This window comes from Oenanthe melanoleuca, chromosome 4A, assembly GCF_029582105.1.
Source record: "Oenanthe melanoleuca isolate GR-GAL-2019-014 chromosome 4A, OMel1.0, whole genome shotgun sequence".
NCBI lineage: Eukaryota > Metazoa > Chordata > Aves > Passeriformes > Muscicapidae > Oenanthe > Oenanthe melanoleuca.
In genome coordinates this window covers 13,345,942-13,358,427 of record NC_079338.1, presented here as the reverse complement: position 1 = coordinate 13,358,427, position 12,486 = coordinate 13,345,942, and the positions used below count along the sequence as shown (strand labels likewise).

General features: G+C 50.2%; 1 protein-coding gene across 1 annotated transcript; it reads left to right on the top strand.

The window, feature by feature from the left end:
* Nucleotides 1–670: 670 nt before the first annotated feature.
* MMGT1 (membrane magnesium transporter 1) lies at nucleotides 671–5,365 on the top strand. The gene is made up of 4 exons (XM_056491304.1): nucleotides 671–775; nucleotides 1,209–1,261; nucleotides 2,089–2,192; nucleotides 3,209–5,365. Exons 1-4 carry the CDS (start codon nucleotides 694–696, stop codon nucleotides 3,369–3,371), a joined length of 402 nt encoding a protein of 133 aa, XP_056347279.1. The 5' UTR covers nucleotides 671–693; the 3' UTR covers nucleotides 3,372–5,365.
* The last annotated feature ends 7,121 nt before the right edge of the window (nucleotides 5,366–12,486 follow it).

The window sequence follows — 12,486 nt, the reverse complement described above, 5'->3', positions numbered from 1 at the left end:
CCTGGGGACATGGGTCCAGGGGACCCGGAGCCTTCACATCGTGCCAAGGCTGTGCATGGTGCCAAGAGCCAAAGTGGGATCAGGGTCAACTTCCCACCTGTTTTACCAAGAAACAGAGGGGCGATGCGTGGAGCCGGTGGGTCAAGGGTTGCAATAATTGCTAATGACCAACTTAAAGGTAACTTATAGGAAGCGTTCCCAAGGAATTGTCTTTGTGCCTTTGGGACATAGAAGACCCAGGATGCTTGGCTGTGTGGGACTTAGGTGTTTCCTTGCTTTGCCCCAAGCCTGGCTCGGCCAGGGACGTCCCTCCTGCACTTGTTGTGTGCATCACTTTGCCCAGTTTTTTCATGCACCGATTTCTCAATCTTTGAAGTTAAAAACGTGGAAAGCGGGAATTAACTCGGGCACCACTAGCCTTACGCTCTGTTTTCACTGTAAGGGATCCAGCCTGGCACAGTGGAGGGGAAGGGTCTGTTCGAGGGCTCGATGGGTCCCCCGGAACCATCCCTGGCTCCCGGGGTCCGCTCACCCCCTGGCATTTTATCAATGGCCGCGCGTGGGAAAGCGGCGCCGTGGCCCCGCCCCCTGCGCTGAAGCCACGCCTCTCTGTCACACCGCGCGGCTCGGGCGCGGCCTGGCCCCGCCCCCGCGTGACGCCATCATCGCGCGCCCTGGCGGCGGCGGGCGGCGATGGCGGCGGGGTCGGTGTGGAAGGGGCTGGTGGGGCTCGGCCTGTTCGCCCTGGCACACGCGGCCTTCTCGGCGGCGCAGCGTGAGTCACCGCCGGGAGGGCGGCCCGGGGCAGCGGCACCCCCGCACGGCCGACGGGGAGCTGCCGGGGCGGGGGCCGGCATCATCATCGTCCTCAGCCGCGAGCCGGCGGCGGGGGCGGCCCTGCCCTTGGGGGCCGGGCTGCGGGCAGAGCGGAGGTTCCGGGTGGAGCGCAGCAGCCGGGAAGGGAGGGAAAAACGAAGGGTGGGGAGGGGGAGCTGCCGCCCGCCGGGTCGCGGTTTCAGCCTGGGTTTTGCCGTCCCTCTCCCTGGGGCAGCGCCAGCCGCGCTCGGGGCAGCGGAGCCTCACGGCGGCACCAAGGAGGGTCGGGCTGACACGTGTCTCTGCAGCAGAAACACGTTTCTCTGGGGTTTTTTGTTGTTTTATTTGCATATTCAGAGTGTTTGATGCGTGCGTGTGTTTCTGTTTCGTAGATCGTTCTTACATGAGGTTGACAGAAAAGGAAGATGAAACGTTGCCCATAGATGTAAGTTTTTGCAGCGTGTGAAAGGTGTAACTGTGGGGTGGTTTAATCTCTCAATTGCCTCCTTTTAATGTGCTAGACAAGCATAAAGGTAAAGTAGTTTTTAGGCTGTGTTTTCATTGGAACTCCCACTGCTGAAAAGAACCACACTTTTCATCCAAACTTCATGAGTGTGTTATTGCCAGTGAAACCAAGCCCCAGATCCAGACCTCCCTCTCCTTTAGAACTATCCTGGAGAATCTTGTCCAGGATTCCCTGAATGTAGCTCAGAGAGCTTTTATATCCATCACCTCCTTTGCAGCATAAACATCCTGCACCCTCTGACTCTGGTTGGTTGACACATGTTTATTCAGTGTGACTGCTTGATCCCAGCACAATCTGCTTCAGGAAGGGGGGTTTGTTTATTTTATTTGCTTGCTTTTCAAATTTCCATTTTAGTTATCTGTTCCCCCTTTCCTTAATCAGAAGGGCAGGGAGATCAGGTGCCCGGAGAGCCAGCACAGTGCCTGGCCCAGGGTTCCACGGTGTGTTCCTGGCAGGAGTTTGGATCCTGGAGTGTACAGAACACAGTGTTTGGTCTCAGGCTCCCTGCTGAGGAGCCGTGGGAGTCAGTTCAGTTGGTGTAACCCACACCTGTGCTGGGGCAGCTGGAGCTGCCAGAGGGAATTTTAGTTCTCCTGTTCCTCAGTTTCCCCACTACTGAATTGCCCACCTCTATTTGCTGTCCCTGCATGAGAAGCACAAGAGGCACTGTGTGAAAGCTGAAGTTTTTGGCAAAGGTGCAGAACACTTGGTGATGTGTGTGTTGCACTGTGCTCCCTCTGTTGCAGATAGTCCTGCAGACTCTGCTGGCCTTCGCAGTCACCTGCTATGGGATTGCACATATTGCAGGAGAGTTTAAAGACATGGATGCCACTTCAGAACTCAAAAATAAGTATGTTTTATTTCTTCTTTTTGCATACACTGTTATCTGCTTCTCTGTACAAGCTGAAATCACTTAGCTTTAGCTCAGTCCTCCAATGCATCCTGTAGGCAGTGACCCGAGGGGAGCAGCCACACTTGCAAAAGCCAACAGTGTCTTGAGTTTCAGGGAGAGTTAGATAACAGGCAGAAACCAATTAAACTTCTTGCTTTTCTTCATCTGAAATCCTGCTGTGCAGAGTTGGTAGAGGAATGAAATGTGCAGGTGGGAAGTAGAGCTCAGGAATCACCACCTGCTGTCAGGACATGGTCTCAGACTGCAGGGTCTGGTTCATACCCTGCTTGTGTTTGCTTCCTCATGACAGCCTGAGTCACTTGAATCTCACACAGTCTATTCAGGGCAGGACATCTTAAAGACTTTAAGAAAATACGGGATTTTGGATCAAGATTTTGAAGAGGATAGCTGGTTAGAGCATGCCAAGGTCATAGTTTCAACTGCTTTATGAGCTGTTCACTTCAGAGTTAATGATCCTTGTGGGTCCCTTCCAAGTCAGAATATTCTGTGATTTTGACAGAAAATTGGATGGGTAGACCTTGCCTGTCTGGCCATTTCCAAAATCACAGAGCAATATGGGAAGTGAAAAAGTTGACATAATTGTATTTCAGAGTGTTCACCTAAAGTCTTCAGCATGAGGCACCCAGGGGGATGGAAAGCTGAGCATCATCAGGGTGTTAACACAAGTGACAGCTGAACAAAGGCTGGCATGTGAGGGTTCTGCAGGCAGCATCCACAGGCTGCCCTGAGCTCCAGAAAAGAAGGGGAAGTTTATGATGTGGACATCTCGTGTTCTTTTTCACAACTGGCTCTGTATTTCCTCAGTGTTTTAGTTTAGGAAACTTAAAGCAAGCAAGGGTTTTGGATTGAAAACTTGTATTTCTGTGTCTGAAGTTAATACGCCCCAGACTGACTGTTCTAAACTCCCTGCTCTGAGAGACTATTAACACTGGCTTTTTACATTTATTTTGAAGGACTTTTGACACATTAAGGAACCATCCATCTTTTTATGTATTTAATCATCGTGGTAGAGTATTGTTCCAGTCCCCAGACACAGTGAATTCTTCTTCAAACCAAGATGCTTTGTCATCCAGCTCGGCACTGAAATTCCGAAAACTTGAACCTCTGCGCCGCTAAGACTTTTACAGATGATACCAATAACCCAGGACACTGAGATGTAATATTCAAGTCGGGGATGTAAACACTTTTTTAATTTCTGGAGCAGTATTTATATTGATCTTCCAGACTTTATAAAATATATATATATATAAAAATATATATATATAAAAACTAATGACCTTCTTTGTACACTGTTAATGAGAATGACCGAATTGTGGATTGGCAATGCAGTGTAAATTCTACAGTTATGCTGTGAAACACATCTTCAAAGTTTCAGATATTAAAACAAGTTGCAGCTAACTTAACTTCAGTTAAAACAAAAAGCAAGCTAGTTTTTCCTGCAATTAATGTTCTTTGACAGGAGGGAATGTTTGAGTGTATTTATTTTTTCAGTTTGCTTGCACTACAGTCTATGGACCCCGTCAGAAATGCTGTGTGCACTGCATCACTGAACAGCAGGAAAAGGGGCAGCATCTGACCCTAGAATGCCTGTGGGACACCAGCATGGTGTGGCAGGGGAAGTCAAAGAGATTGCTTTCATTTTTATTTTTTTACAATGCTGAAAAACAGGTGTGTGAAGGGTTATTCTTTTTATCCTGGTTTCTCACTACCATGTTATTTCCTCGTTGCCCTCCTTTGTTTCATGTAAGTTGCCCCAGGTTGCCTGGGCTGTGGCTGTGCATTGGTGCTTGTGTGGGGGAGGCAGCTTACTTAGAGAATCTGCCACACTCTGTTCTCCAGCTGTGAACTGGGTTATGTTGAATGTCCTGTACGTGCTGAACATGGTGTTGGCACCAGGTACAACCTCCAAGTCATCTTCATATTTAAGTATCAGTAAGAACTGTCCCTTCTGTGAGTGATCCAGGGGTAGGGTCCAGCAGCTTGCTCTGTTTTCTGGCACTAATCCAGGACAGCTACCCCTTTTCTGCCTACAGAGCCTTCCACCTTGATTTTTCCAGCTGAGCCCTTTGTTGATTTGAGATTACTGTCTTGATTTCATGTATTAGAACTGATCATACTGTCCTTAACTCTTACTTATGTCTAAATTCTTACCTCCCCTCAGGGGCTGAATGAATGCTAGAGTCTCTCTTGGTCTGGCTTTTCAGCTCCCTGGTGCAGCAGAGGGAGGGTAGGTCGAGATACTGGTGGGGCCAGCGAGAATTTGGCCTGGTTGGAGGATGTTTCACTGGCACGGTGGAAACTCAGCCTTTTGTCTTGGCATCTGTTGAGTTGTGTTTGGTATTTTTTTTAACAGTTAGGAACTGTCAAAGGCAAAAAGCTTGGCAAAAATACTGTGTAAACCGAAGCCTCTTTTTCTAGCTCTGCCCGTCCTATGGAGTGGGTGCCCCAGTGCTCGAGCAATATCCATGGCTGCTGCTCTACAATCACTCTTAAGCATCTGGGTTTGATTAGAAAGGGTTACTCTGCCAGCTGAAAGCATCTGAGCTGCAGGATTTGTTCCTAAAGTGTCCTGGTTCCCCTCTTGCTGGTGTCACAAATCAGCTCCTGCCAGCACCAAAGGCCTCGGAAACAGTATTGGGTCATCTCCATTGCAGGAACAGGGCTGCTGTGCTGCAGCTGCTGCACAGAGGAGAGGCTGAACATGGGCCAGGTCACCTTGTGGGGCAGAGGAGAGACAGAATTAGCAGAGGGAGGGAGAAGCACAGCAGGAGCTCAGTAACCACTGTAGTAGATGGGTTCTGCAGCCATGGTTGCACTGAGCCCTTTGCAGAGGGTCTTAGAGCAGAGCTGCTCATGCAGAACATCTGAGAAGCCCTGTTTGTGCTGTTGGAGGGCTACAGGGACCTGCCCAAGGTGGGAGGTGCTGGGACAGGGAGGTGGAGAACATCACCTGCTGCTGGAGCAGGTCCTGCTGGGAGCACCCTGTGGCTGTGTCAGGGCCCTTCTCGTGAGGAGCAGCCTCACTCTGCAGCAGCAACGGTTCACAAAGCTGTACAAATTATTTTTTCTTATTGATCTCACAATGTCAAATAAAAATTGATATCCTTAAAGTGTTTGTTTGTTTATTTCTGACCATCTTGGAGCCTGCTGCAGCAAATCCCTGGTGAGTGACTATTTAAAAGTGACTGCCCAGCACGGACATTAAGTGATTGCCTTAATTATGGCATCTCTGTGTGAAAGTGCTGTCTGGCCTGGTATTCATTACTGGGAGATAAGATCAGAAGGGGGGATCAAAATAGCTGCAAGTAGCTGAGTAAAACACTTAGGAGGAAAATATTACCAGCCTGGGGATCTGCTTGCCTTTGAGGCTCCTCGTCATCCTCTCTGGCAGAGCTGACATATTTTCTGTCTTCAATTTAACCACAGTAAAGGCTTTTCTGCCATGTGCTAATCCCCTGCCAGTCCACGGGACAGGCTCCTGCAAGGTCTGGTGTTGCAACAGTCACTGAGGGAACGCTCAGGCTGCTCTCAGGGCTGGTGATAGTTAAAATCCTGGACTTGAGCAAGATCACTTTTCACTCCTTGCTCTGCTTTTCCACTGGGGGAGGTTGAAAAGTTAGCAAAGCACTGGAGGAGTTTGCTCAACTGCAGCATCCATCAGGATTGCAGCAGACTCACCCCTCATCTGCTTTCTGTGCTGCTGCAGTTCTGCATCTAGCACAGAACATGAGGGGGAAACACAAAGTCAGTGTTTTGGGATGGGGCACCTTAACCAGCTCCCACAGCCACCTTGTGCTTACCTTGCAGCATGGGGTTCTTCACAGATGAGCTTCTCTTCTTCAAAAGCAAAGCAAGAGTTGAGCCAAGAGTTGCTTGAATTAGACTGGAGAGTTTCCAGCCTCGCCCAATGCACATTTGCAGCCGTCACATCTTGAATTGCTTTGGCTACCAGCCGTGATATTTCTACTACATTAAATAGTAAAATAAAAAATATGTGCTGGTAATTTCCATTCATTGCTGAAGTAGCAGGTTTAATCTGCATTAATTTTGCTGGGTTTTTGAACTATTCCAGTGAGAGCTCAGTGGGGAGTTGCTAAGGAGGGCAGGAGTCATTCACACCCTTGCAGGTGAGAGGATGGGGACCATGGTTTGTGTTAGTGGTCACTCGTGCAGCCCTTCTGTGTGAGGCCAGAAGGGGAGTGTGATGGCAGAAGCACTTATTCTACAGGTCAGTGAGGGCAGCACCATGTGTGGAAATCCCTCCTGGTCACACATCTGATGTGTCCCCTCTGCGTGTCCCAGACAGAGCCATCGCTGCAGTCTGGTGCCAGGACCCGTGTGCTCCAAGCCCCACTGCTGCCCAAAGCGGGAGCAGCTTTCTTGGGAAAGCTGGCAGCTACTGGCCCCTTCCAGGTGCTCTGGAGCACCCACACAGTCCCCCTTGCTGAAGAAAGCAGAGAATGACAATTACTGTCTAACCCTAAAATCATTTTTGGCTTCCTTTATCACTTGCTTCCCATGCGGGTTCTCTCACACTTCACCACACTGCAGTAGATCTGCCCTTCTCCATCTCTGACACCTTCAGCAAGGACATCACTATGGGGACATTCTCTAGCTGGATACAGCCCCCACAACAAGAGTGGTGCCATTTCTTTCCCCTTTTGCCACCTGCACCAAACAGCAGCAATTTCCCACCAGACAATTTGGGAAGGCTGAGGCTCACCCTGCAGCATCCAGGGCCACGGTGCTGCCCCAGGCTCCCTGTGGGAAGCCCCCAGCTGGGCAGGGAAGCTGCAGCTCTGCAGTTCTCTGCTGTCCTGGCCATGCTGTGCCAGACTGGCAGGCTGCCTGCAGAGGGGAAGGGCAAAGCAAGGCTATTTTGAATGTTAAACAAGCAGAAAAGACTTTGGTACCAGCTTTCCACAGCCAGTACTAACAGAGAAGGCAAAACACTCCTTGGATTTGGCCTTGAGGTTCACCTTGAAGCCATAATCACCAGGGGCAGAACCCTGGCGGAAATAAATCTGATACTCTGGCAGGTAAAAGCCTTTTAATCAAGCCCAGGTTGGTCTCAGTGACACAATGCCATTTCAAAACACTTCGGGCTGCGACGAAAGCTACATCCTTAAAATGGCAGCTAATTCATTTTCCTGTCCTGCTAACTTAATCCTTTTTCCAGCCAAGAAAGGCAAGTGGGAGTTCACAGAGCAGCGAGGCAGCCGGGAGCCTGGCAGTGTGAGCAGGAACACAAGCCCCAGGGCTCCTTGGCAGGGGCCCAGCCTGTGGTGTCACAGCTTTCCAGGCCATTTTAGTAGGAAGGGAGATGGAAAAAAATATAAATAAAAGGTGGCATTTGGATTATCAATGGCTCAACCTATGCCAGTGGTCCCAGGGAACCCACAGCACCCCCCACACAGAGATGTGGCTGTTTATTCCCAGTTCATACCCCAGTGCTGCCAGGCAGAGCACCCAGCACTGGCACTGCCCACCCTGCCCACACTGGTGCTGGCTGAACCAGCTGCCCCAGGACCTGCCAGAGGCAGGCTGTGCTGCAGGGGCACTTCACTTCGGATTTCAGAAAAAAAAACAAAACAAAAAACAGAAGGAAAGAAAATATTCCCCTCCTCCCCCAAGGAATTTCTGCTGTGTATTTTAGAGCAGTTCAGAGCCAGCCACAAAAGGCCAGTGCTGATGTCCCTGGAGCCCCAGGCTGCTCCAGGATCCCTTGTCCCTGCCCCAGGAGGTTTCTGCTCCAGTGCAGGATGCAGGAGGAGCATCCTGTGTGCACAGCAAAGGCTGAAGCAGAGATTTATTCCCCATCCCAGACACAGAAGTGCACAAAACAAGATGCAGCCCAAAGCAGTTTTGGAGTCTGGCAGGCAGTCCAAAGAGGGGCTCCTCTTCCCCACATCCACACCAGCCTGTCAGTCCCTGGGCCATTACCAAAGCCTCCAAGCACCCACAGGCCTGGGGCAGCCCCCAGAGAGGGCAACCCCAGTGAGGCTCCACCTCCCCAGCACAAAGCACATGGAGAGAAGGGGCCAAATAATGTCCCCTCCCTTCCCGAGGCCACCATGCAGCTCTACAGCCTCCTACACACACAGATCTCTGCCAAGGGAGCCTGGGGACAGTGGCACCATCTCGAAGTCATCACCACCATTCTGAAGCTGGAGCTGGCTGCTCCTTCCATGTCTGTTTGGGAAAAGCCACAGCAGAGCAAGGGCCACGTTCATCTCCCGTGGCAGGGACCCACACATCCTGCAGGATGCACCAGGGCTGGTTAAAAACCCAGGTCTGCTGGTGGGCAAGCACAGCCACAGCCCTGCTGCTGCCTTGGGTTGTCCTGGCAGGAAGGACAACCTTGGGAACAGCTTGAGCTGTCTCCCAGCATGGGAGCAGTGGGCAGGGGAGCTCTGCAAGGCAATTCCTTCTGTGCCTTTGCTTCTTGTGCTGCAGAGCTTGAAAGGGGCAGACCTGAGGCTCAACCCCACCACATTTGGGGAGCAGAGCAGTGAGATGCTGCACAGAGATGAAGTGCAAGCTAGAACAGGAGCAGGGCAATAAGGAGTGAGTCACGACAGAGGAGCTCCAGACAGAGCAGAGCACTCCATGAGCACAAAACCCCCTGGCAGTGCCCCATGCCAGACACACTGAGCACAGCACCGACCTCCCAAATTCACCAGTGCCCAATCCCTCAGAAGAGCTCCTGCCTTGTGCCTGAGCATGAACAGGGGAAGGTTTTCAATCTCTGGTTTCCTATCATAGCAAGAGCTGTCCCTTTCATCTCCTTACCTTCCCAGCCTCTTCTCCTTTCAATAAGTGGCACACCAAGCCCAGGGGTGCAAGGCAGACCCTGGGAAGGAGAGCCGGTTGTATTTACATTTGCAGGAATTCAGCTTTGGCCACCTGGAACCCCTACAGAAAACAGCTTTTGGCTGCCCCACGAGGTCAGAGCCTCCTCAGGGTCCTGATGTGTGAAGAAAAGCCACCACCATCGCTGAACTATTATCCAGCAACCATTTCCCATCACAGCCTGGCCGTGACTCACCAGTGCGTGCCTTTCCTGCGGGGATTTCACAGCCAGTTCCCAGGAGTCGCCCTGACCCCGTTTCACCTGCTGCAGCCGCAGGGGCTCGGTGAGAGCCTCCCCCGCCCGCCGAGCCCCGGCACGTCCTGCGCACATCCCGCTCCCAGCGAGCGAACACCGCATCCCTGCTCCCAAACTCCTGCGGGAGGGAGGGCTCGGTGGCTGCCACACACTCGCAGAGCTCCCCACCCCCGCCGGCTCCTTTCCCGCTCATGATCATTTCGGATAGCGCCTCTAAGGTGTGAGTGCAGAGGGAGGAGCGCTGAACCCACGGATGCCAGCGGAATTTCAAAAGGTGCTTTCACTGAGCTGGGAAAGGAAAGGTGCTGGAGCAGCTCGGGTCAGAAGCCAAACTCCAACCAAGAGGGAGTAGCACCACAAGTGCCTACAGGCTTGGGCAGCTTCTCTGCAGCCTTCCTGCCTTCCTTTCCAAGCTCCTTTTTTCCAGCCCCAGAAGCACTTCCAGCCAAAAGGCACCCACTGCAGCCACCTCTGTGTGGCTCCTGTCTCCAGCTCACCCTGCTCCCATGGCAGACCCAGCTGGCAGGTGGGACAGCACGGGGAAAAAGGAACCCACTGACAAGTGGTACAAGAGCCCAGCAGCCAGTTGTTGGTTTGTGGTGGGATTGTCCACACCAGGGAAACAACTCAAGTGTGCAAGACCAAATTAGGGCACAGATTTTATAATCATCTTTGCTAGTGACATGCTGTATGACCTTGGGTAAGTCCCTCCATCCATCTTTAAAGACTCTCTCAGAGGAGAGCCACAAGACTTTAATTAGCAGCCCTGAAAGTGCTCGAGATAGTTTGTCTCTCTTCCAAAATAACCAACTGCAGATGAATTGGAACAATCTTATTTTCAAATTCTGCAAGCAACTGGGATCCAGGCTGCTCTCAGATCAGTCACTTCAACAACATAATCAAAGTTAAATGTGCCAGCTGTGCATGAAGGGTTTTAATATGCTGTGCAGACTGGAAAACAGCTCAAAGAATCAATGTTATTTTTCCATGGCTGGGATGTCAGTGTCGAGCAGCTGCATTATAATCATCTGCAATCAGCAAAATGCCTTTTTTTTTAATCACTTTCTAGTTTTGGGGAACAGGGCTCATTTTTATTTCTGTCCTACTTAGGAAAGCACCCTTGATCCCTGTGTCAAGGGATCCCAGTGCCAAGGGATCAGGCAGCCACTACAGCAGCATGCCCTGACCAGACTGTGGCTGCTCAAACCCCAAATACCCTGACAGCCTCCTCAGCTCTGAAAGCTGTGCCCAGACAGGAACTGCTCACACTGCTACCAACACCTCAAGAAACAGTAAGTGCATTTCCACAAACCCAGCAAAAATCAGCTCCAGTTGCCTATTGTCACTGATGCAAGACCTGGGATGGTTCCAGAGCAGTCCCTCCCTGTGGAAAACCTGAGCACAGCCCAGCATCCTTCTCTGCAAGGGCCACCTCTGCACAAGCACCTGGGTCACACCTGCAAGATGAAGCAAGGGGGGAAAGTCCCCCAGCTCCATCCTTTACAACAGACTGAACCCATATTTGATACATTCTACATATTAAGTATTTACAAATACAGTTTAACATTAAAATATACACCTGCTCTGGAGTAAATGACAACAGGCTGACCACACAAAAAAGAACTTTGCCCTAGTAACTACCAAAATGCTTTATAACCCTCTCCTCCTGTTCAGCATCCTGCAGGGCTCTAAACACTTTGTAAATGACATACACCATGGGGATCATTCCCAAAAAACTCTGTCCCTCCTACCAGCTGCTCAGCAGTGGAGAGTGGAGCACTGGGATGCAGCAAATTGCCAGAGGTGTCCCAATATTTTAAGGGACATTATGCAAGACTGTTTGCATTAGAGGAATGACAGTGACTGAGATGACAGCAAGCATATACAAATGCCAAAATCCAGCTACTTCCATTGCAGCTGGAGCTGGTCCAGGACTGGGAAATAGCTGTCAAATTCCCATTGCAGATGTAAAGATAAAACTTCCCCAAGCTCTCAAAAACATCATCTGAGGTTTCTATTCCACCATCTTTCCCAGGCTAAATTATTCCCCTGGACTTCAATATAAATTGTGTGAGAGCTTCATCCTGAGTTCAAAATCTGAAGAAATATGCATCTGCTTTGAGCACTTCCCAGCTCCTGGTAAAGGGCAATTTTCCTCATTCAGTACCAGCAGTCCCCATTCCTGGCAAAGCCATGTGGCTAGAGGCATGTGCAGCTCAGTTCTTCCACTGCCTATGGAAATATCCTCCAGCATTTACCACAGGGCTGTACAAGCCTGTACAATTTAACTCCTTCCTTGGCACATCCATCCTCTCAACTCTGAGTAATCAGCTGCTCAAGGAACCAGATCTGTGCTCCTAGCCCTGAGAAGCATCTTGTGCACTTTTAAAATGAAGGCTGTGACATGGAAAAGGTGAAGCTGAACCACCTCCCACAGCACACAAGCAGCAACTGCCTCTTCCACCACTCTTCCCACAGCCCCTGTCTGTGCTCCCAGCTCCATGGACAATCACAGAGCTCCCCTGCCATGCTGCTTTAGCCACTACCAAAAGACACCACCACATCACAGACTGAGAGAAGAAAAACACCAGTGACAAAGCCAAGCCAACAGTCCTTCAGTGATGAAACAAGCCAGGTTGCAGCTCAACTGAATGGATAATTTGAGGAAAGTTCAACATTTTTTGTTTAGTCCATCCTCCTTGAAATGATACCAAGATTCAGATTTAGAATACAGCTTAACAATTCCTGCAGGCCAGAAGATTTTTGCTAAATCCCAAGGCATTCTTTTTCTCCAGTTTCTTCCTTTTCCACTTAGGATAGACTTCAACTTGTTTTTGCAGACCTGCAAGCAGCAGCTCCTTTTAATTCCAGTGACTAACATCCTTCCTTCAGATCTCTGCCAAACCTCCTGTCTGCCAGATCTGAAGTGTCTTTGGCCTTGTTTTCTGCTTAACTAGGTTGCACATTCTCAAGACAAGCACTCTCAAGTCCATTTGCTAAAGGTGTGATGTTGCCATGCTGCTGGTATGAAACATTGTAATTGAGCTTGATAGGGTTTTTTTTAACCATTTGTTTCTGTTAGGTAATGCATTTCTTGTATTTTTCCATCAGTTTTTTAGTAGA